This window comes from Saimiri boliviensis, chromosome 12, assembly GCF_048565385.1.
Source record: "Saimiri boliviensis isolate mSaiBol1 chromosome 12, mSaiBol1.pri, whole genome shotgun sequence".
NCBI classification, from domain to species: domain Eukaryota; kingdom Metazoa; phylum Chordata; class Mammalia; order Primates; family Cebidae; genus Saimiri; species Saimiri boliviensis.
In genome coordinates, this window is record NC_133460.1 from 26,237,235 (window position 1) to 26,262,144 (window position 24,910).

General features: G+C 45.9%; 1 protein-coding gene across 2 annotated transcripts in view; it reads left to right on the forward strand.

Moving 5' to 3' along the window:
* Window positions 1-10,457: 10,457 nt before the first annotated feature.
* The window catches only part of VSTM4 (V-set and transmembrane domain containing 4), an 89,901-nt gene continuing 75,448 nt past the window's right edge, over window positions 10,458-24,910 (forward strand). The window contains exons 1-3 of one of the 2 annotated variants that reach the window (XM_039478103.2): window positions 10,458-10,575; window positions 17,291-17,692; window positions 21,054-23,659. In XM_039478103.2, the coding sequence (XP_039334037.1) occupies window positions 10,521-10,575; window positions 17,291-17,692; window positions 21,054-21,166 (570 nt within the window). In that variant the 5' untranslated portion in view covers window positions 10,458-10,520 and the 3' untranslated portion in view covers window positions 21,167-23,659. Of the gene's footprint in view, window positions 10,576-17,290; window positions 17,693-21,053; window positions 23,660-24,910 lie in introns of those variants that run through there. The other variant, XM_039478102.2, reaches the window with a different exon arrangement.

Sequence of the window (24,910 nt, forward strand, 5' to 3'; positions counted from 1 at the left end):
CAGGGTTCCTCAAACAGCACTGTTGACCCTGCATGCTAATTATTTGTTGCTGAGGCTGTCCTATCTGCTGCAAGATGTTTACTGGCATCCCTGGCATCTACCCATCAGATGCCAGCAGCATTCCCTGCCCCACAGTTGTGACAGCAGCATCCCCTGCCCCACAGTTGTGACAGTCACAAATGTCTTCAGACATTAACAGATGTTCCCCGGGGACAAAATCACCCTTGGTTGAGAACCTCTCACTAGACAAGAACAAGGCCATTAGGAGAGAAAACAGACATGATACATTTGGGGAATTGCTAGCCATCTGATCTGGCTGGAATGCTGGGGGTATTTGTCTCTCCTATAGTTCATAAAGATGTGCTGGGGACTGAAGTGGACATGGGGAACAAATGAACAAAGGGGACCAGGCAGACATGGACGCTGCTCTGTGGAGCCTATGGCCTGAACGCATGCGTATAAAACAATTACGAAAGTTCCCATTTCATGACCTAAAGGGTCCTGTATGGTTGGACCTTTGCTACCTTCTTCATCACCATCTCAACATTCTGTGCCTCATTCACTGTGCTTCAACCACATGGGCCCCCTTCTTTCCTTAAAGGATTCAAATGTTCATGCTTCAGGGCCTTTGCCCTTGCTGTCCCCTCTACGTGGAATGTGCCTTTGTCTGTCTCTCTTCTGGCTGTCCCCTTGCCCATCTTGGAGGTTGCAGCTTAAATATCTTTTTCAGAGGGTCCTTTCCCAATCGCGCTGTCTTAGCATATGCATCATTCTAAGTTTGGATGCTTTTAGGAAGTGACAGGATCAGATTTATGTTTTAAAAAGCTCACTCCATGGTGTGTGGGACATGGATTGGAATAGCAGCAAAAGAAGCAAATGAGAAGTGGAGAGATCAGTTAGGAGGCTGTTGAGAAAGTCCAGGCCAGGAATGACGGCGACTTCGAAAAGGCTGTCCCAAGCCAAGATGGAGAAGAATGGTGATTTCAAGACTTATTTGGGGAATAGAATCCAAAGGCCTTGGGGAAGGGTGCATGCAGGGGTGTGAGAAAGGGGTTTGTCATGGTGGATCCCCAAGTTCCCAGGAGGAACAAATGTGGGTGGCTGTGCATTAACTGATAAGGGGAACTTTGGAGGGTGATTTCAGTATAAGTGTGCTTGTGTGTGAGCCTGCATGTCTGTGTTGGACACGCATATCAGCATGTGTCTGCCTGTAGACATACAGGTGTAAGTGTTGGGAGGTGGGTGATAGAGGTCAGTTGAGACATGGTCAGTTCTAAATGCTAATGGCACATCTGGGCAGAGATGTTGAGTGGGAAGTTCACGTTATTTAGATCAGTCTAGATTGGAAATGTAGATGAGAAAGTTACCTGCAAATAAATGGTACCATACTAAAAAGCCACAGCAGTGGATGGATGACACTAGCTAGGGTGCTGGTAGAGTTAGGGTGTGCCCTGTGAAGTAGGGAGGAATGAAGTCAGGAGTATTTCTTAAGAATTTTCTTCAAAGTCAACAAAAATAAGAAAAGGTAATTTTCAGGAGTGGTGAGCAGTGTCGAATAATAGGGAGAGTTGAAGTGAGCTGAGGAGAAGGTATGTTTCATTTGACGCACGAGGTCGCTGACAGTTCTGATGAGAGCAGTCTCTGCAGCTGAGAAGGGCAGAGGTCAGATGGGCACTGGTCAGCAGCAGACATGAAAGCAACTGCTGGAGGTAAGCACTGGACATCTCTGCAGGCAAGTCTATTAGAAAGGAAGGCAACAATGGATGTAGCTGGACAATGATGGGGAGAGAGAAGGTTATGCCAATGGAAATGATCCAATAGAAAGGAAGAGATAGATAAGGTGGAAAATGGGGAAATCTAAGGAGAGGAGTGAAGCAGGAGAGAGGGGGTTGAGTTGACATGGAGAAACCAGCCTTGAAAAGAGCAGCTCTGAGCTCCTTGTTGCATGCAGACAGACAGTCACAAAGAGCTTTGGAGCCAAAATTAGGAAACTTGACCATCCACCCTGAAAATTATAAGACACTCTGGAGAAATACGAAGTCAGATTTGCATTTGTAAAAGTCACTCTGGCGAAAAGGGTCAAGAGTGGATGAGAGCCAGCATGGTGACAAGGGGTCCAGGTAAAGTGTGGGTGGCAGGGTGCATTCAGGGGAAATTTAGAAGATTGATCCATAAAGTGTGGCTGGTATGTGATGAGGACGGTGAGAGGAAGGCATCCAAAATGACTGCTAAGGTTTTTTTCTGGGTGGCAAAATGTCCGTGCCATTTGCAGACAATGGAGAAGGAGAAGGTTTGCTTGGGACTCTGATAGAGCCACCTTTGAACAAGCTGAGTTTGAGACAGATACATTCAGAAGCAGGCCAGTTGTAAGGGTATGGAGCTCAGCAGAGTGGTAATCTGCCTGTGTGTGGTGAGCGGAGGCCATGGTGCTTTCCATTGGCTTCATGTGGGATGCATTTCTTCTGCTGGTGCACATGCAGCAGGAAGCCATGAAGTCATCTTAAAAGGGACATCAGCGGTGGGGATGATATCAGCCTTTTAAAGGTGCAGCAGAGGCCACAAACCTTTTAAATTTGGTGTGAAAGGAGGTTGAGGATCAGCAAGAAGAAAAAAGAGCTCCAGCTTTATGAAACTCTTCTTGGAAGAGCTGTATGTGTTTGAGGGGACTTCATAGACAGATAGAGTACAAAGGACACTGTAAAGGAAGGGGAGGCTGTTGAACCAGAAATAGTGAGTACTAACGAGGAGAATCGTTTTATTTTTAAAAAATCACATGGGAGGGAATTGAAATGAGGCCTGATATCTAAGCTCTGAAATTTCAGCCTGTCAGAGACAAGTGTGTTTAAGTACTGAATTCTGTATTCTAAGGGCAAAGCATCATTTTAAAACACTTTATGAATACTAAATCATGTAATGCTCTCCACAATCCAGTGAGGTGGGTCCTATTTTTATCCATGTTTTGTTGGTGAGTAAGCAAAGCCCCTGCAAAGGTCATATGGCTGGTGTAAACCAGCCTGGCTCCAAGCCTGTGTTCTAACCATCATAAGGAGATGCAAGCATCAATGTAAAGAGAGATGCAAGGTATTTAGGAAAGCAAATATGTCAATTGCACAGGCTGCATTTTCTTTAGATTAAGTAGCAGCAGCTGCAGATCAAGGGAACCATGATGAGTGTTCAGGAAAAATGAAAGATGACAACAACCTCGGGTAAGCAAACTATTAATGGAAAGGATAACTTCAGCTGACATGGACGGGGGAGAAGAGAATAGCATTATTCTTAAGTTAGTGACTTGTTCTTAAATCATAACTGAAACACAACTGAGTTAAGCATTCATTTGTGGTTTGGACACACATAATTTTTCAGATACCTGGGACTTCACAGATAAAGAGTAAGGAAATTACTTCCAGAGGCGTCAGGGGACCTAAAACATTTTAAATTATGAATTACTTGAAACCCTTTATTTTCTCAAACCATAGAAGATGGAGCTCATGTTATAAAACCTACATAAGCCTCATAACAAAGCCTGAAAAAGATGCCGCTAAAAAAGGAAGCAATATGTCAGTCTCACTTATTAACACAAAATAATAGCTAATCGAATTTAGCAGAGTACAAAAAGAGTAACTCACCATGACTGGCCTGGCATAGTGGGTTGACACCTGTAATCTCAGCTCTTTGGGAGCCAGTGTAGGTAGACTGCTTGAGCCTAGCAGTCTGAGAAAACCCCAGGCAAAATGCAAAACCCCATCTCTACAAAAAACAAAAAAATACAAAAATTAGCCAGGCATGGTGTGGTGGCGCATGCCTGCAGTTCCAGCTACTTGGGAGACTAAGATGGAAGATCACTTGAGCCCGGGAGATTGAGGCTGCAGTGAGCCATGATTGTACCAAGGCACTCTCACAACCTGGGCAACAGAGTGACAATCTGTCTCAAAAAAAAAAAAAAAAAAAAAAAAAAAAAAAAAGAGTACTTTATCATAACTGAGTTTGGGTCATCTCTTGACTAAAGAGTTGAAAATTATTAATTCTAACAGTGCTTCATATTGAAAAAAAATCTTATGTGTATCTGAGTAGGTAGTGAAAACAACCACAAATAAACCAGTGCACTTATAGTCAGTTGATTTTTCAAGAATGCCAAGATAATTTAATGGGGGAAGGAATAATCTTTTCAACAAATTATGCTGGGACAACTGGATATCTGTATGAGATAAGGTGAACTTGAATCCCTACCTCACAATATATTAAAAAAAAAAAAACCTAAAAATAAAAAAAGACCTAACTGTAGTAGTAAAACTATAAAACTCTTAGGAAAAAAGTAGGTGTAAATTCTGAGAATTGAAAACGTATGTCCACATAAGAAATTGTACGTGAATATTCACAGCAACATTATTCATAATACAAATAATTCACCTAATACAGAAAGTAAAAGCAACCTACATGTTTATCAAATGATAAAAGAATAAACAAAATCTAGTATATCCATGCAATGGAATATAAATCATCTATAAAGTGAAGAACTGATCTCATGTTACATATGGATGAACCTTGAAAACCTGTGAAGCGAAAGAAGCCAGACACAAAAGGCAATATAATGTGTCATTCTACATCACTGGAATATTTAAATAGGCAAATTTGTAGAGACAGAAAGCAGATACATTGTTGCCAGGGATTCAGGGGAGGGGGAGGAATGGGATTGGCTGCTAACGGATATGGGATTTCTTCTTGGGGTGATGAAAACATTTTGGAATTAGTGGAAATGGTTACACAACTTTGTGAATATGTCATAAACCACTGAATTTTAGTATGTGAATTATACATCAATTTAGAAAACATATAATAACTATAATAATCATTTCTGTAATAAGTTCCCTGGAAACTGAGAATAAGAATTTTTTTCAGATGATATAGAATATTTATCTCAAACCAAAGAGCAAAATATCTACATGCGCTTCCATTAAAATCAGATAATGATATCATTTATTATAATTTTTATTTCACGTTTTTCTAGAAGTTACCACCAGTGCATCAAACGTGAAACAGAAATGTTACATATAATGGAAAATAATCTTCAGAAAAAGATAATATACTTCAAAAGTACAAATGAGTTAACTAAAATTATTGAAAAAAATAATCAAAGGATCTATATATAAGATGAATTTCAAAAGCTTCCTTTTTTATTAGACATGACTAATTAGGACAAAACATGGAAAAATATTCCATCCACTAGATAAGAAGGTCCTACAGAAAAACAGGTGGGCACAGGGACAGAGAGGATGTGCTGAGCAGTAGAAAAGACAGAGTAAGGAGATTCATGAGAATGTCAGGTCTACAGCTCACAGCCTGGGTACCAGGAGCCAGAGTTCATGTGTGCACGTGTGTGTACAGTTGTGTGTGTGTGTACAGTGTGTGTGTGTGTGTGTGTGTGTGTGTGTGTGTGTGTGTGTGTGTGTTACCTGCTGCTCTGCACTGGGCTGTGATGACACCTAGCTTGGGCCGAGCCCATCAGGTTCACAAATGATACCTGACTCCTGCGGGCTTATGTACCCTCTGCTTCTGGACTTGCTGCAGCCCCTCCAAGCACACCCGCCAGGACTACTGAGCTGGGTGCCATCAGTCTTGGGAAATGAGAGTGAGAACTTCCTAAAACAATGTTTGGCAAACTTGAGTTCTTTTCAAAGGCCAAGAAGCATTCCTACGGAGCCCCTGTTGACTTAAATTATTGCTGTGGAAATAACACAGCACAAACACAAACAGCTAAGCTTATAGTTGCTTTACAAGCGCAAAACAAAAAACAAATGTATAAATTAAAGACACACAATTACCAACAGCAATAAAACTCTAACAACGTTAATGTGACTATGGGCGTTTGTGAAACCAATTAGCCTATGCTGTGAATATGGAACTGAACGCCATTCAGATTCTCCTGTAGGGTGACAGGGCTCTCAAGCCAAGGGCCCAGAAGTGAGTCAGAGCCTTAACAGCAGTTGTGTGCTGATAGAGCTTGATGCCTTTACCTCCATGGGAATCAAACTGCCACCGGAGTCAGACTAGCTCATCCCAGACCTCAGTTACAATCCATTGCTTCTGTAACACTTTTAGTCTTACTCCAAGCTGGGAGTCTTTGTGTCTCTGTAGAGGACTTACAGATGTCTTATTCCTTTATTTCTAAGTTATTAAGAATCCAGAATGGGAATTTCCCTGAAGTCTAAGTCTTCTGCTTGAATTCACAACATCAGAACTGTGTTTTCCTGTCACATCTTTGAAATGGGGAGGAAGCACTTTATAATTACTAGTACCTTACAGTAGATGAAATATGCATGAGATTGATTAATAATTATATGAGGCTTACGAGCAGCAGATATATAAAAACATTAAGATAGCTTAAAAGTCATAAACAAGCTTTCAGTTTTAAGTTTTCTTTTGCAAAAAATGAAAACTTATAGAGATTGTGAGAATGGTATATGAATTCCATATGCTCTTTATCAAGACCTACCTGCTCTTTCCATTTGCCTCTCTCTCCTTGTGTCTCTGTCTCTCTTTCCATATATATATTATATATAATACATATGATAGATAAACTTGTTATTTTTGCTGACCCATTTAAGAATAATTTATAGTCACTCTATTAACACCAAATACTTCAGTGTGGATCGCCTAAGAACAAGTGCGAACACATTCTCTTTCATAATCATACTCAGAAAATGTATGTAGTATACAATATAGTCCATGCATATTCAAAATTTGCCAGTCTTACCAATAATGTCCTTTTTAGGAATTTTTTCCTGGCCCCGTATCAAGGATCTAGGATCATACATTTCACTTACTTGGTAAGTCTTTTTCACCTCCTTTACTCTGAACAGTTCTTCAGTCTATCTTTCACTCATTGAATGTTCAATGAACGTAGAAGGCATGGACTGAGATTTTTAGTCTTGTACATCAGGGGTCAGTTCTAAAATGTTTTCCTTGTGGTCAGTTTTATAGACATCTGTTCAGTTCCTAGTCCCTCCCTCATTCCAATCCCCTCCATTTAGAGCCTTCTAGGAATCTGGGGACATGTCTTTCCATTTCCCGGGAGCTCGTCCAGCTTGCTTCATGCAGCCGGCCTGCAGAGCCCTTGGCATCAGCTCACAATCACGCTCATCTATTGGGGTCACCCATGAGGTTGGTTAGAAGCTATTTCTCTCTAGACATCCTGTCAGTTCTGCAGCTTCACATTTCTGTACATTTCAGGAAAAACAGTGCACTCCGTGTTCCTTCCTCAGTGGTGCAGGGGAAGACGGTGCTGCAGGTTTCATGTAAGCTGCACACCACAGGGGCTTTCGGCATTTCCTTCTGACTGGATGGGTGCATTGTCTGTAACCACAATCTCCCTTCTTTCTCATCCTTTCCCTGCTCTCTCAGTCACAGCTGAAAACCTCTTCTGTCTGGAGTGAAATCTGTTCACTCTCTTTTAGTGGCAATTCAAGCATGTGGCTGACGGCTTTTGACTGTAAAATGCCTGTGAACAATATGGAGGAGCAAATATGCAAAACTACTTTTAGAAATCTAGATTGAAAAAGTAACACATGGAAATCTGCTAAACACCGTAGAAGAGGGATGTTTGCTTTTTCTCAGTGGTCTTGGTTTAGGGATGCATTTGCTGTACGCAAAGTCCATTACAAAACCATGCCATACACTTCCATTCTGATCCACGTTCTAGCAAACAACGGGATCATGAAAAAGGAAAAGCTCCAGCCTGCCAAGTCATAGCAGAATGCGCTTATTTGAGAGAATCTGGATTTCTAAGATTCTTTCTACCAGTGACAACTGCTAGAATCCAGGATTAGTTGAGTAGGCTCTCCACATAGCTTACTGTCCACAGAAATATGGATCAATTTTAGAATGGTTTGAACACCCGTCTTTTTAAAAGGTAAATAACAAATACTTAGGTAAATAAAAAATACTCTTTGCAAGATAAATAAAAATACTTTTTACAAGGTAAATAACAAAAATTGGATAGTATTATTCTCCTAATTCAGTAGAAAGTCAGACCTGATAGAAGCAAGGTAGGGACAAAGCATTCTGTGGAGGATTTGCAAATGGTCCTAAGCTTAAGAATGAGTGAGCAGGCAGGAGGGCTAAAAAAATGATCTGAAAGGCCTTTGCCAATGTAGTACGGAACAGCTGAAATGCCGGGTCACTGGCTCTGTCTCCCCTGGGAGCTGAGTATATTCCCTTGTTCCTATGTTCATGCAGCAAAGGTCTTACAAGATGATTAGCTAGATTATTTGGGAAGCTGTAAAGTAGCAGCAGCGCACACAATTGTCAAATCAGCACAATGGTACCTGTCGCGGAAGTGCAAGAAAAGTACTTTCGAGCCTCAAATCTCCGGCACAAACCCAGTTTTGGCAAAGACAAAGCAAGTCAAGGGTGGCAAGGTTGAATTTCTGCTCCGTTTTGCAATGAGGGTCGATATTTAGAAATATACAATGACCAAAGCAGGAGTTGCCTCCTCCAAGGGTGTACAACACATCTAAGGGGTCCCTTCTGCTTTCCACCAACTGGGAGAGTAACTTGAGAGTAGCAGGTTGAGGTGGGAGGTTACCAAGGACACCAGATGGCCCTGCCACCTGTCTAGCTGCTCTTAGTACATCCATGTCAAGATGTCATTTTACGTGTGTCGCCTTCACTTAACAAATGAAGTTCGGAGAGGTTACACTGCTCCAGGATCCAAGGCTGTTGCCGGGCCAGAGCGGGTTGCTGGTCCGCTTTCAGAAACAGTGCTCCTCTTCAGACATCCTTCCCCAGTCTGCCAGGCACTGCCGCAGGCTCCAGGGCTGAGTCAACAGGGTGCAGTCAGAGTCCAAGTTCCCAGTGCAGACATTTGGTGCCCCACAGAACCTTGTAGAGGTCCCTGGTCTTCTTTGAGCCTGAATCGGCTAATTTGTAAAGTGAGGCCTAGGACATCACGTGGATGGGATATGAGGCTCATTTGCTCACGCATGCAAAGTGATTTCCAAACGTCAGTCTGGAAGCCTCATAGGGATGTTTGCATTCCTGGCCTGCAGGAGTCTGTCTGACCCCACCTCTAGTCCTCACACCCAAGGACATTTGCTGCCAGCTCACTATCAGCTCCCTAGGCCTTTCCACCAACCCAAATGATAGAAGGGGCTGCTTTCCCCAGCCTGGCTGCCTTGATGGTCAGTCCAGTCCCTGCAGGACTCTGCTCCACAGATGAGCCTCCCAGCTGGACAATCCCATAGGGCCCAGAGACCTCAGGAAGTACCTGGGTTCAGAGAGGTCACAGAGCCTTTGCATCCACTGGCTTGGGATGCCTGAAGGGGATGGATCCTCTGGGGAATGCCCTGGGGCTCACACTAGTGGGCAGCACACTGTTTCCATCCACTGCCACCTCCTCACTCCCTTCGAGGGAAGGAGATGAGGGCCCTATCTCCTCCTCCAGGGACCCACTCCCAACCAGGGCCCACCTGCTAGCTGCTGCTACCCCTCCCTGGAACTCCACAAAGACCTCTCCCGATAAACACACACAGATAGACCTAACACCCACGTTTCTTGCTTAGAGATGGGCTAGCCTCAGACCCTAAGTTTAGAACAGTGGCAAAGAGACAGGCATTGGCTCAGAGTGACAGGGCTCCATGGCTGCGTGACCTGGGTCTCCTTCAAGTGGCTGCTTCTGCTTCCTTATCTATAGCTGTAACAGTAGTGGTTGCTGACATTAGCGAATTGGGTTCTGGGGCTACGCCTTAACGGGAATGGTGTCACTTGGTCTTCCTAAACACCCCAGGAGGGGTGGGCCCATTCCCCCATTGTACAGGTGCAGGAAACTGAGGCATTTGGAGATTCTGGAACTGTCCCAGGGCCTCACGGTGGCCGGGTTCAGTAGTATCGGGAAAACCACTTTAGCCCAGGCCTGGCTGAGGGCAACGTAAATGGGCATTTTTGCTGTTGTTGTTGTTAATAGTTTCCACATATTCTGGGCTGGTCTGTGTGGACCCTCTTAGTTTGCCAAGGGGCAGCACCTCGGACTCTGCCCTCCATTTCCGGGCAGCAGAAGGGGCTTCTCTCCTTGGCTCCCGAGGGTCCCGTGGAGTGAGCGTAGGAGGCCCACAGCCAGCAGGTGAGTCTCAGACCAGAGGTTCCCTAGACCCGCCCCCACCCGCTGGCTCCCAGATCCCGCCTCCCCTTAGGAATAACTGCCTCTGTGGGCAGGGAACCGCCGGTGGCATTGCAGCCGTGTGCTCTCCGAGTCACCAGCGATCACCCTTGCAGAACCTCAGTTTTCTCATCTGGGAAATGGGGCTGGTGAAAGTGACGCCAAAGAAACTGGAGCGAACCGATCGCGCGGCGACTCCCACGCCCGGTGCGGGCCTCGGGACCCAGCAACCCCTGCCCGGCGTGGCAGGCGGCCCGAGGGGCGGGCCCGGGGCGGGCGCGGGCGAGGGCGCGGGCGCGGGGCGGGCTGGCGGCAGCCGGGCCGGGCGGCGGCGCTCTCCCGCGTCACAGCGCCGGGCGGCGGCGGGGAGATGCGGCTGCTGGCGCTGGCGGCGGCCGCGCTGCTGGCGCAGGCTCCGGCCCCGGGTAAGCGCCACGGGGCAGGCCGGGCGCGGGGCGGGTGGGGGCCGTCGGCCGCGCGGGGGAGACCGGGGCTCCGGGCCTGGTGGGGAGGCCCCGCCGCCTCCGGGCGCGGGCCGGGGGCGGCGCTGTCACTGTCGCCGGCGCGCTCCGGTGGGCTCACCGCGGGTCTGGGGGGCGCGGCGGCCCCTTCCCGAGTTCGGAGGACGCCTCCCCGGAGCGCGGTCCCTGTCCTGACCTCGCCCGGGGCTGGGCACTCTCACAGCGACCGTGTCCTTCCCAGCGGCAGGCCCCGAGGGGAGATGTTGCAGAGCGCAGCCCACGTTGGTGGTTCGCTTTCCTTCTTTCCAGGGAAGTCAGGACACACAACTCTTGGCAGGCTCCTCAGAGCAGCAACCCTTTCACTCTCTTTGGAGAGTTACTCTGAAGACAAGTCAGGAGCGGCTGGATCTGCCCGGGCCCGGAGGTGGGGAACGGGGACTTGCTCGTGGGCCTGTGGAGGTGACCAGGCCTGGTGAGAGGGGCATCCAGGGCTAGATGCAGTGACGCTTCTCCCACCAGCACCCTGCTTGAGGACAGCTTCTTGTTCCACACTAGGAGCTTTCATTAGGGTTTTACTGCTCCCGCCTGCAAGTGGCTGAAGAATTTTCTCTCTTTGTTCCCCAGAGCCCTGTCCGCTGCCCCAGGGTAACAGTGGCCGTACTGGCTGTAATTAACAGCTATCATACAGGTATCGATGGTCACTTTTCCTGAGTGCCTATCTGGGCCTAGCTCATTGAATCACAACACTTCCAAGTAATAATGACTACAACACGTTTATATATCCAAGTATTAAAAAAAAGTGAACTTTAATCTCACCAATAACCTCTGAAGGAAGTGCCATTATTATCCCCATTTTATAGATGAAGAAACTGAGGCTCAGGCCCATGAACGGACTTGCCTTAAGTCACTAGGCTTGTAAGTGGTGGAGCTGGGATTTGAACCCAGGAAGCCTGGCTCTAGGATCTGTTTCAATAACCACTAAACTGTGTTGCCATTGTTTTTGAAAATTAGGGAGCTGATGCTCCGAAGTAGGTAATTTTCCAAGAGTGATCCAACTACCAAATGATAGAGCTGACATTTGAGCCGGCATTACTCCCTAGATTGCAGTCTGAGGAGGAGGCACTTGGCTAACAGTGGGAAGAAATCCATCCATGGTCCCCCAGCTGTGAGTGAAGCCAGGCTCCCAGTGAACCTGATATCCTTGCTGTGGGAAATTTCCCAGTTGTCACTGTCTTGGCTGGAAAAATGATGAGAAGTTTGACTTGGATTGTGGGCAGAGCGAGTTCTCGTGGCCTCCGTGGAGTAGCCAGTAGCCAGTGGTCCTTCCTCTCCCAGGCTCCATGATCACTTTCCTAATTGAAGAAGCTGTCAGAGTGGGTGTCCCAGAGACTGGCTTTTAGTGGGGATCAAGGGCATTCTCCTATTTCCAGGAGCCCTGGTGAACCTTGAGAGCTGAAATTCAGGATTCTTCAGGGTCCGCCCTGGCTGTGCCCAGGGTCAGCCCTGGGGAATGATAATAACTCCAGCTTGTGGGACACTCATTGTGTGTCACCCACTCTTCTAAGTGCTTCATTCATGACTCCTCACCACGATCCTCCGGGGAGGGGCTGGCAGACCCACTTTATACGTAAGTCCTCAGCTTCCTAACCGCTGCACTTTTCTACCTCTCCATTTTGGGACTAAGCAGGACCCAAGTGGTCACCCATGTCTCAGTTTACAGAAACCGACAGAAATATATTTACTATAGCATATTTGTAGTCTGGAGGGGTGGCTGAGCTGTCTTTGAAGCCAGATCGCTTAGGATTGAATTCCAGCTCTGCCACTTAATATGTGAGCTTGGACAAGGGCTTAGCCTCTCTGTACCTCAGTCCTCTTGTCTATAAAATGGGAATGAACAGAGTGTCGGGGTAAATTGAGCAAATGCATCTAAAGGGCATAGGGTTTATACCCGGCAGATATTAGCCTCTATCATTGGGCAAGGTGATATTTTTATCCTGGATGGAGTTATTTTCAGGTGATGGGCTAATGTGAGTGAATCAGTCCATGGGCTAGGTCTGGTATCACCTCTGCTTAGTGCTCAGTAAACACTGGCCCCTGGTGCCAAGGACTGTTAAGTAATACAATAGTGTTTCTTTCAGAGATTTAGCTGTATGAATTCAGACTATCCTTTTAATAAGAAAGCTCACTGCTGCTGATCAGTGCTGATAGTTTGCATTCCTTATAAACTTAGAGGCTCTGGTCTCCCTGAGGTGAGTGGGTGTAGTTTCTTCAGGCAGCGAGGAAGTGGGAGGCACAGAGCCACCGGCACATCCCTGGCCTGCTCAGACTGAAGCACTGTGCCCTCCTCTGCATCCCAGGTGAGGCTGGTGCCTTGTTTTGTTAGCTGTCCTTGCTCCCCTGCACCTGGAAGCGGCCATCTCCCACTTCACAATGAGCAGGTTGTCCTATTCAGCTACATGGATGTCTTTCTGGGCTGTTTTCAGAGTTGTATTAGTCCTTTTCGTGACATTATTCAAATGGAAACAAGGGGATTAGACACCTTAACTCTGTCCACAGGAATTTGAGGTTCATCTACAAACATAACCAGCAATATGACTTGTGGGATCCAGTGTCAAATGAAAATGTGGGGCTCCTCATTAAAGTATCACAATTTCAAAAAAGCAACGGCAGAGATTAAACCAAGCTGGGGGAGTGAGGCCTTCCAAGCGTGGGGTCCTGTGTGCCTGCAGGTCGTGGGCCCACAAAGCCCACTGTACTCACAGGACAATGTGCATGTCACTTTCTATTGCTCCCACCTCCCCAGTCTCAGGGCATGCAAACTATATCTGTATTTTAAAGGTGTTTTTGCATGGGAGCCTATACTTACTGTGAAAGGCATCATTCTCCCATTTTTTGGATGGGGAAACTGAAACTCCAGGAGGCTCACACCTAACAGAATCAGGTTTCCAGCCTGGCTCTGTCAGATGCCAGCTTCTGGCTCTTTACCCGGGTCCAACAAGCCGACCAAGCCACTGCTTCTGTGTCTCATCATTTCTCCCCAGCTGCCTGGGAAGGCCTGGGACCATGAGCTTCCCAGTGCTCACCCACTGTGGTACCCAGGACTACCAAGTCCTGGAGCATGCGCTTGTTGGAGATGGGGGATTCGGTGCAGCAGGAATCCCATCCCTCTGTTTGTATCAGTCTCTTTCTTAACGGTTTTGTTACATTCCTTCTTCTAGAAGTGGCCTTGGGGATCCTGATTGGGGTAGGGAATGCCTTCTGAGGCCCATATGTTGGCAGGGGTGGCTGTCGGGCCATAGTGGGTTACAGTTCATCAGGATGCACTGACCTTTCCATTTCCATCCTGTACGGGGTCCCTCCTGCCTCAGGGCCTTTGCAGAGATAGAGCTCCCTCCTTGGAAGATCACTCCTTGTTGCTACCTTGAACTTTATTTCATTAACTCCAACTGAGTCTTCAGCTGAAGCTCACATCCCCAGAGTCCCTTTCCTGACCCCAAAGTCTAGATCAGGATCTTGCCATGGTTTTCTTAAATGCTGCACTTTTTCTCTGTGGCACGTGACACTGTAGTTACATTCTCCGGTGCCTTTTCTTCAATGAGTGGCTGCCTTACTCACTGGACTCCCTGCTGTGCAAAGTCAGGAATGTTGCCTTTTTCTTCACAATATGTCTGCTGCATGAGGCTTAAGCTGGAAGAAGCAGGAACTGTGAGTGGAGAGGTACGTGGGCAGGGGGACAGTGGATCCGCCTCCCACCTCAATCCTCCACAACACAGGATCACAAACAAGAAGTTAATTTCTTCTTTGACCCAGAGTGACTTTGGCTATCTTTCCTAGGCCAGGAGAGGGAGGATCTGCCCTGCCTGTCTGCCTCATCTACCTGGTAGAGAAGGGGGAGAGTGGCACCATCGGGTCCTGCCTGGTGGCTGGCATGGCCTGTGATTGCTCAGGTTGCCCCTCTGACGTGCTGGGCTTGCAGGGACTGTCATTCAGACTGATATCCAGAGGGAAAAGCCTGGGCTTCTGGGGACCCTGCACCCTATCTTCTGCCTTTGGACTTTGGTGCACCTGCTTCCCATCGTCCTATCCTCTGATTGCCATTGGTGTTCCCTCTGCTGAGCCCTGTGATCCTGGTAACTGCAGGGGGAGATAACTGACTCCCTTTCTCTTACTATTGAAATAAACACCCAACTGAGTCACATTTGCCAGCCCCTGGGTGCCCTACCTGCATTCCCTGTCCTCCCTCCTGCCTTGTCCCATCTCAGAGTTGCCTGGATACATGTGCCACCTTTGCTGGGTTTAAGGCAGCGATCTCCAGGGCTGGGGAGGAGAAGAATGTTGCTCAAGGCACCCAGCTTTGCTGAGAAGGCTCGTCACAGGCACATGGATCCCACAACCTGAACGGCTGTGTCCTCCAGCAAAGCTTTCAGACTTGGTGGGGTCTGTGACCATCAGTTACAACCATGCCACTTACCTCCTGGTGCTGAAGGTGGCAGGTAGAGGGCTGGAATGAAGCTTGCTGTGAACAGGGCTGGATTAGTGTGCTTAGGCTGTGGTAACAGAGTACCACAGGCTGAGGGACTTACGCAACAGAAATGTATTGTCACATTTTGGAATCCGGAAATCCAAGATCAAGGTGCCGGTAGGGTTGGTTTCTCCTGAGGCTTCTCTCCTTGGCTTGCAGATGCCGCCCTCTTCCTGTGCCTTCACATTGCTTCCCTCTGTGCATCTGTGTCCTCCCTCATCTCTTCTTCTTATAAAGACCACTGATACTAGATGAGGGCCCACCCTAATGACTTTAACTTAATTACTCCTTTAAAGACTCTATCTGCAAATACAGTCCCATTCTTAGGTCCTGGGGCTAAAGCTTCCACAAACGAATTTTGGGAGGACACAATTCAACCCATAACCAAGGTCTTTGCACTTTGGTGGAAGAAACAGAGGCTTGTGTCATTTGTAAAAGAATATGGGGCAAAATGAAGGCAGGGAGATATGCCGATAGGGTAACAATGAGGGTTCATCCTGGGAGGCTAGAGTATAGTCCTTTCCCTTTCCCGGGAGCCCCTGACCCTATCCTGAGCCACAGAAGTGGAAGGGTTACTAGCTTGCCTCCAGGATGGAATCTGGCCTCCCATGGGGACTGGAGCACTTGGCACATCCTTCTGGTTTCAGTCACTATATATAATCCCTCCTCCTTGTAGTGTTAATAGGAGGAGCCTGGGGCGTGGGGTCCCGCCTGCACTCTCATCCCACCCATCTTGTTTCAATTTCCTGCCTTCCTCAGCTCTCCTGGCCTCCACTGAGGAGCTCTTGGGGGCGGGATGGGGCTGGACTTCAGTTCTGGAAGTCAGCTGCCGCATCTTTGCTGCTCTCTGCCCGCCCAGCCCCTGGCAGCTGTTGGAGCCGGGTCAGCCGGTGTCCCCAGCTGCTGCATTCCTCACCAGGGAGCTCCTGCCATGAGAGCTGTGTGGACTTCACACAGGGCTTCAGCAGTGAGGAAGAAATGCCTTCCAACTAATTTAACATGGCCTATGGGCCAGGTGCCCACCAGGTGGGCAAGATGCAGGGGAAATGGTGGGGCCAATTCCTCCTCTTTTTCCTTGCAGGAGGGTCTTCTGATGACAGCGGGATTGCTTCCAGGGCGGGTCTCTCCTTTGGCTACAGTTAGTCTGCGGCCCTAAGTATCTCCCAGGCTGGCTTTGTCCCGCATCACTGCAGACACAGAGCTCATACCCATCTAGCAGAGAGTCCAGCTGAGCCTTAACCCTTTTCTTCTGGGCTCACTTCCATATATATCAAAGACTCTGGTGTTTTAATCACTGGCTAGACCTGTGAATGGAATGTATGACAAAAGGGACTTTATGGGTGTGAAGATGTTAAGATTCATGGCATTACCCTGTGGGCTAGTGCTTGTCTTCTGAGAGATGAGAAAGAAAATTTAAGGGAAAATTACCCTCAAATTCATCTGTCTTGAGGTGTTCAGTTATTAAATCAATAGTGGAAGCTGTATAGGAGGATGACCTGTTGCCTGGATTTTTACGATGAAGAATAGTTTTCATCTGCCAGCCTTCCCCAACCCTCGGCAAAGGCCGCCCGCCTGCAGCCCCACAGCCTCCTTGTCAAATGTTCACAACTTGCTTGATCTGTTTTTCCTCTTTCCTCCTTGCTTCCCTTCAGCACTGCCCAGGGGTCTGCCCGGCCCCAGGGCGACTCCCCACCCACAGCATATCTGACATCAGGTCAGGGACAAAACATGAAAGCAGGCTGGGGGGTGAGGTGTGGGGAGTGGTGGGGAGTGGTGGGGGATCAGCTGTGGGCTGGACATTTTTAAGAAATTCCGAAAATCTAAATCTTTTACGTGAAATCTGAATTTTAAATGTCCAGCAACTAATTACAAAATTTTGAAAAATACTTCTGGGTCACGAGGTCATTGTCTAGCATCCCACATGGACAGGGTGGTCCCATAGATGAGACAGTGGGGGCCCACAGAGGCTCACCCCCAGAAAAGCCCCTCCTCTGGAGAGGCGAGGGGCCGCCTGCCTCTGTGGCTAGGCAGGGTATTATGTCTGCGAAGTCCAGGATGCCCAGTGTGTGGAGGCATTTCCCGGCTTCTGGACTGCGGGCTGTCCGCAGAGGGACCTGGGGCTCTCCTCATCCTCTCTTCTCCCCTTTTTCTCTGCAGAGGTCTGTGCAGCCCTCAATGTCACTGTGTCCCCGGGGCCCGTGGTTGACTACCTGGAGGGGGAGAATGCCACTCTCCTCTGCCACGTCTCCCAGAAGAGGCGGAAGGACAGCTTGCTGGCTGTGCGCTGGTTCTTTGCACGCTCCTCCAACTCCCAGGAGGTCTTGATGGTGAAGATGACCAAGCTCCGGGTGGTGCAGTACTACGGGAATTTCAGCCGCAGTGCCAACCGGCAGAGGCTGCGCCTGCTGGAGGAGCAGCGCGGGGTGCTCTACAGGCTCTCTGTGTTGACGCTGCAGCCCTCGGACCAAGGGAATTATGTCTGCAAAGTCCAGGAAATCAGCAAGCACAGGAACAAGTGGACGGCCTGGTCCAATGGCTCCTCAGCCACGGAAATGAGAGGTGAGGGTCCCGTCTCCCTGGGGAGAAGTCGTGGGGGTGGGGCAGGACCCCTTCTGCAGCCACCACCCAGGGGCCCCCGGGTTGGCTCTGTTGCACTAGAACGTATCTTGCGGGCCTCTGTTGGCCACAGACAAGAGTCATGCTATGGGGTGAGGGTAGATCTTGACCTGGACACTGGCTAACGTGCTGTGTAGACACAGAAGTGAGAACAGAAAGGACCACAGGCCTGGCCCAGCATGGCCCAGCCCACCCTCTGGGCAAATCTGCTTAAGTGTCTGAAGTTGCCCTGGCTGTGTGCTGTCAAGGGTCAAAAAAGCTGGACCCTGGTCAAAGGGGTCAGGGTGGATTTTATTCAGCAGTAGCTATTGCAGTAGAGAAGAGAGCCTGGCATGAACTGGATTCAACTCTTATTTGTGCAGATGTGACTGGTTGTTTTCAAAGGAGAATGAGTGAGGGCGGGCATGAGTGAGGACTCAGTAGAGTCAAAGAAGTGTGAGTAGAGTCAAAGCAGTAGTGGGGGTGTTTGGCTCATGTGGAACCCCCGTCTGGGCTTGCTAAGGTTCTTATGCAAATTTGGCTTCTACCTTCCCACAGAGACGGGGAGACGAGGGTTTTGTCTTCAGGTATTGGCTGGAACAAGCAGTAACTGCTTTTGGCAGCCTTGAGTTTTCTCAGGCAGGCACTTTTAGAAGGTCACCCCTGGCATAGGCATACGGCCTTGAGCCATTCGAAACTATGTTAGTGTTTGTTGGAGTCTCTAGGCCAAGGTTGAGGCTTAGTCGATAAAAGGCCCCGAGGATCCTGGCTGTAGTTTGGCTAAGGAGAGCATCTATGTCAGTGCTCAGCCTCCCACCCAGGTCCATGCAGGCTTGATGGCTTTGGCTGGGGGGGCGCCGGGCACCCATGGAGAGGCACGCATTGGGAAGTCTTGCTGTAAGTCGTCAGGCCTAGGAGTAGCGCAGGCTAATTGCCCACTGGAACTGATCCAAGCTGAGGCAGCAGATCGCCAAGAAATTCGTGAGGAAGTGGGCAGAGGACCACGGGTAGCCCTCCCTTCCTGAAGACAGATAGGAGGGATGGGCAGCGTTTCTGGAACATCTCAGCTACCAAGTGCCGTATTTTGGGGCTGTCATTTTTTTATGACCAATGTTTCTATTCAGGAAGACAACTCTGGCAATTTTAGTAAGACTTTCTGTTGTGCACTATATGACGCCTTTGATTACTTTGAAATTGAATTTAGTTTGGTGCAAGATCAAGAGGCTCACAAAGTACAGCTGATAGTCTCAAATATGAAAAAGGGTCTGGTTTTATTGTACACATATAACATAATACTCAAGGCCTTAGTGATGCAGTTTTGATTAGCCTTTTTAAAGGACAAAACTTAGTTGTGAAAAGTATTTTTAATGTCTTATATAAATAAGGGACATGGAATAAAATAATTTATATAGAGATTCTTTACAGTAGTTCAATGTTACTTGTCTTTGGAGTTTGCTTGTTGTAATGTTCATAAGCACAGAATGATATATTAACTAGAATGTGCAATTTTTCTCCTTAAGACAATTAATTCAAGAAAACCAACGACTGTTGGTTTATTATTTTTGCACAAAAACATAAATACATCAGATCATCAAGGGCTGAGCTGAGAGCCCTCGGCAAATACCACTTGGCTCTGAAACACAAGATCTTATATATATATATATATATATATATGGGGTGTGTATGAGTGTATGTGTGTGAATAGTGTTGTTTTTGGTCTTTGTGTCACAGTGTATTCTGGAGTCATAGACTAAATCTTTAGGCAGTGATGACGCCCCGCCAAATAAAATATATAAAAAGGTTTGCTGCCTTCAGGTAAGCACAGTCATGTAGCTTGTTGGTCAATGTGAATCTCATTTCAGTGAGTGAAGCTGGGTTCAGTCTAGACCATTTGTTTGAGAACTTGCTCCAAATACGTGAGGTAGTTTGTTTGTTTGTTTATTGCATTTTAGGTTTTTAAGACTTCACTGGAAATAAGGATCTCCTCCCCCTTCTTCTCCTGCTCTCTTGCTCCCCCACTTTCGTGCCCTGGTTCTCCCCTCCTCAGCTCCCTTTCCCTTCTTCCTCATTCCTCTCTCTGTCTCTCTCTTTCTCTCCCTCTGTCTGTCTCTCTGTCTGTCTCTGTCTCTCTCTCTCTTTATTCTTCTGTCTTTGTCTCTCGGTCTCTCTCTGTGTCTCCCCCTGTCTTTCCATCTCTCTCTGTGTGTCTCTCTGTGTGTCTCTCTCCCTCTGTGTCTCTCTGTGTCTTTGTCTTTCTCCCTCTGTGTCTCTGTCTCTGTCTCTCTCCCTGTTCTCTCTGTCACTGTTTCTCTGTCTTTTCTTCTCCCTCTGTGTATCTCCGTATCTCTGTCTCTTTCTCTGTGTGTGTGTGTCTCTGTCTCTCTTCCTCTGTGTCTCTCTCTCTATACGATATCTCTTTATTTCTCTGTCTCTCTCCACTTCTCTCACCCACCCCTTTCTGACCTCTCACCCGGAAGTGGTTCTACCCTCTCAGCAGAGCTCTGCCTCCCTTGCCATGTCTGCTCTGCCTCCCCTGTGCAGGGCTATGATTTGCTGATGGAAAGATTCAAAACTTAGGAAGCAATGACCATACCTTCTAGAACATTCTATGTAGACCTCCAGGGGACTGTTCCAAGGCAGTTAAGGAAAGGTAACTGCAAGCAAATGACCTGAAACCAGACAGGCTGTTTGTGTCGGAGCAGTTCACCCTAGGCTGGGACTATGTGGAGCCTTGGCTGACTATTCTTCCTGGGCAGGGCCAGGAGAGGCCCATGGCTCCAGCCTCCCAGAACACCTTTCCCGGGGCTCTGGGCCTTGTCTGTCTCCAGGGCTTTATTTTCCTAAATCTCCACCTTTTTTTTTTTTTTTTTTTTTTTTTTTTGAGAAAGAGTCTCTTCACTCTGTCGCCCAGGCTAGAGTGCAGTGGTGCCATGTGGGCTCATTGCAACCTCTGCCTCCCAACTTCAAGCAATTGTCCTGCCTCAGCCTCCTGAGTAGCTGGGATTATAGGCATGTACCACCACACTCAGCTCATTTTTGTATTTTCAGTAGAGATGGGATTTCTCCATGTTGGCTAAGCTGGTCTCGAACTTGTGACCTCAGGTGATCCACCCGCCTGAACCTCCCAAAGTTCTAGGTTTACAGTTGTGAGCCACCTTAAATGGAAAACAAAAACAAAGAACAAGAAGGATGAGAAGTTCTGTGGGTACATACCTTTGGGTTGGAATATCAAATGGGATGTCTCCGCGGGGTTTGGGAGTGCCCCCCACTCCAGGTCTGTGGTCTCTTTTCTAATCTGCTCATGTTACCTCTCTCCTTTCAATAGGAGTCTCCAGCCATCCAGCAGAGAGGGGAACTTTTCTTGGGATTTCCCTTCTAATACCACCCCACTCTTTTCCCTTCACCACAGATATGGTCTCCTTCCTTCAGAGTTCTTGATGTGAGATAAAATTGCTTGTCTTCCACTGTAAACTCCCAGAAAGAAAGGCTGGTGCGTGGTCTCTCCTCATCCCTCTGTTGTGGGCGACTTGCCTAGCACAGGGAGGGTGACTCGTGATGATGTATTTAAAGAATGACTCCCGGCACAGAGAAGAGCCATAGGAGTGTTGGCTTTTATTATCTGTCCTGATTTCCATATGTTGGTTGTTTTCTATTGCAGAAGTAATATAGTGTAATATAGTTCAATTATAGAAAACATGGAAAAACACTGAAAGGGTTTAAAGAAGAAAATAAAAATGACTTACCATATCTCTACTCAGGCACAACTTAACATTTCAGTGCAAATACTTTCAGGCATTTTATGCAAACATAAATTTAAAATCTAATTTCAATCTTACTGTAAAGAGTGCTCTGTGACTGGCTTTTCTGATATTACTAAATAGTGTGCACATTTTCCCTTGCTAAATATACTTCCAAAACATAATTTTAATGATGGAATCGTGTTCCATCATGCAGATGGGCCACAATTTAGCTTCCTACATATTGTTACTGGACATTTAAAGCTGCTCTAAATCATTGTCAATAAATCTCCATGATCTTAGCATAAAGTCCTGGAAATAAAATTGCCAGGTCCAAAGGTCTACCCAATTTAAAGATGGACACAATTTCAAGAAGTGAATTGACCTCTAAAATAGTTTGCCTATTTATACTCCCACCAGCATTGAAAATGCCTTTTCCCGTGAATTAGTTTACATAAGAGCTACCAATTTCATGTGGTTAATTTTACGTGTTGAGTAGGCTAAATGATGCCCAGATAGCTGGTAAAACATTATTTCTGGGTGTGTTGGTTCTATTTCTCTATGACAGTCATATATGCTTTTTGAGGATGATGATGATAACAATGAATGCCTGCAACAGTGCCTGATAAACGATTGACCCTCAATACATACTTGAGGAATGCATAAAATGTTCTTTGTCAAGTGGCATTAGCACCTGTTGCTGTGGATGACCTTGAAGTAGGCATGACTTGGAGGATGTAGTCACCCTCTCTGGGATGCTGCACCTCTTTTTCCCTTGACCTATTCCAATCATACCTATTTTTTGGGGTCCTAGATTCATCTTTCCTCTTCCATCAATGCATTGTTTGGGCATGAGGGCTCTCCCACTGGGGATGTCGTGTAGCTTCTGTTTTTAGCACTGTAGACACAACATTATGTAGTCGTGCCATTGTTTTTCAAGCTGCTGTGGCACAGGGATAGTGTCAAAAATATTATATGTAAAAGAGTCGGCTGGGTGTGGTGGCTCATGCCTCTAATTCCGGCACTTTGGAATGCCAAAGTGGGCAGATCATGAGTCAGGAGTTTGATACCAGCCTGGCCAACATGGTGAAACCTCACCTCTACAAAAATACAAAAATTAGCCAGCCGTGGTGGCGGGCGCCTGTAATCCCAACTACTCAGGAGGCTGAGGCGGAAGAATCACTTGAACCCAGGAGGTGGAGGTTGCAGTGAGCCGAGATTATGCCATTGCACTCCAGCCTGGGTGACAGAGCGAGACTCCGTCTCACAAAACAAAACAAAACAAAACAAAACAACAACCAATCAATGCAAAAACTAAAATGTGCAAGTATCTTTCTCCCACCCACAACTTAATATCCCCAGTTCCACTCCCATCCCCAGAGATAATCATTGTCAATAATTTGGTTTAGATCTTTCAAATATTTTTCCTATTGACATTCATACACAGACACACACACACACACACACACACACACACACACACATGCAGACATACTTGTATTTTAACAATAGTGCATGTATTGCTTTATAAGTGTTATAGATATTACATGTATTAGTTTGTAACTTACATGTTAATATAGTGAGACAATACCAAACTGCATGCAATCATTCCTGTAGTGATAGACACTTAGGGATCTTCTAGTATTTCACCAACATAAACAGTGCTTCAGTGAAATCCTTGTACATCTTTCCAAATACATCTGTTAGATTCCTGGAAAGGGAATTGCTGGCCTAAGGGTAAGCATAGTTAACATTTTTATAGACAATGCCAAAATGCTATTGCTGAAAAGACTTTACAAATGTATACTCTATACATGATAACGTCTATTTCCCTGAAGCCTCTTTAACAATTAATATTATTAATCTTTTCCATTATTTATCACAGTGATGGAAAAGATATTTCATTGTTGTTTTAATTTCGATTATTATATTCAATACGATACAGTGCAATTTAATTTCTGTTGTATTCAATTATTGGTGAGGTTGAGCATCTCTTCATATGTTTAGACATGGTTTGTGTATTTATTCTGTGAATTGCCTGGCTATAACCTTAATAATTGGGTTGCTGTCTTTTTTTATATATGTGTATGTGTGTGTGTGTTGAGTGTGTATAGATATGATTATTAATTTTTTAGCTATTATATATGGTACAAAACTTTCTTCCTGTTTGTTGGTTTTCTTTCCACTTTGTTTATATTTTCTTTTACCATATAGATATTTCCCATTTCAAGATATTTATTTATTCAAATTTGATATGTTTTCCTTTGTGGCATTCTTTTCCAGTGGAATTTATATTGAAGTGTAATTTACATTCAATAAATTGCACATGGTACTTTGGTTTTGTATTGAATCCTGGAAAGGATCCCCTGCCCCAAGCTTATAAAAATGTTTGCCATATTTTTCTCTAATATTTTTCATGACTAAAAAAAGGCTTTACTCCTCTATCTCTTTGGAATCTGTTTTTTTATATACAGCATATAGTAGCTAATTTATTTTTTCTTTACAAAAGGCTAAAATGTTATCCCCACACTATCTGTTGAAGAAGTATTTTTCTAGCTTGAAATGTCACATTTTTTAAGCTAAATCCCTATGTTTAAATGAAAAATTTATACATTTTACCAAATAGCACTATTTTAGTTATTATAGAATAGGTCAAATATCCTCATTTAAAAAATTATCTTAGCTATTCTTATATATTTAGTTTTCTTTAAGATGATCGTGAGGATTAACTTACCTAGTTATGTAAAAATTATGTTGGGGTTTGACTGGGATTTCATTAGCTTATTATACTACTTTGTTGTGGGTATATACATCTTAGATGTCTTTATGATTTTGAATGTTCCTATGCAATAACTTGTTGTATTCATTTATGTAGTCAGGGTGTTTTTTTTTTTTATATGTGTTTCAGTACAATTTTTTTTCACATAATTCCAACATTTTTATTATGCTGTCTTCTAGGTATTTTATAATTGTAATTAGGATATACTATCTCCTGCTATGCACACACATATACATACAGCTTTTAAATTGGTATTGCTGGTGTATAGAAAAGTTTCACTTTTCTTGAGTTATATTTGGCAACATAATAAGTTAACTTATCATTTCGGATGTGGTGTTTCTCAGTTACATTTCAGTGGTGTCTGTGGATACTTATCTCATTATTTTCCTACCATATTGCATTGGTCAGTACTTTAGAGATACTGAGCCATCTACCTGTGCCCTTTTTGTATGACACTACTGTGAGTTAACCTGCCCTTTGGGTTTTTATCTTGACCACATCTTTCTACCTAGCCCACATGACTACTATTAGAGACTGTCAGTTGCCTTATTAAAAGCCAGCTTTGAGACAACCATGGCTTTTTCATGATCTCCACTAGTAAACCTACCACAACAGCAACTGGGATTGCACTGACAATATCTCTTAGGAATTTATCCTTCCCTCTGT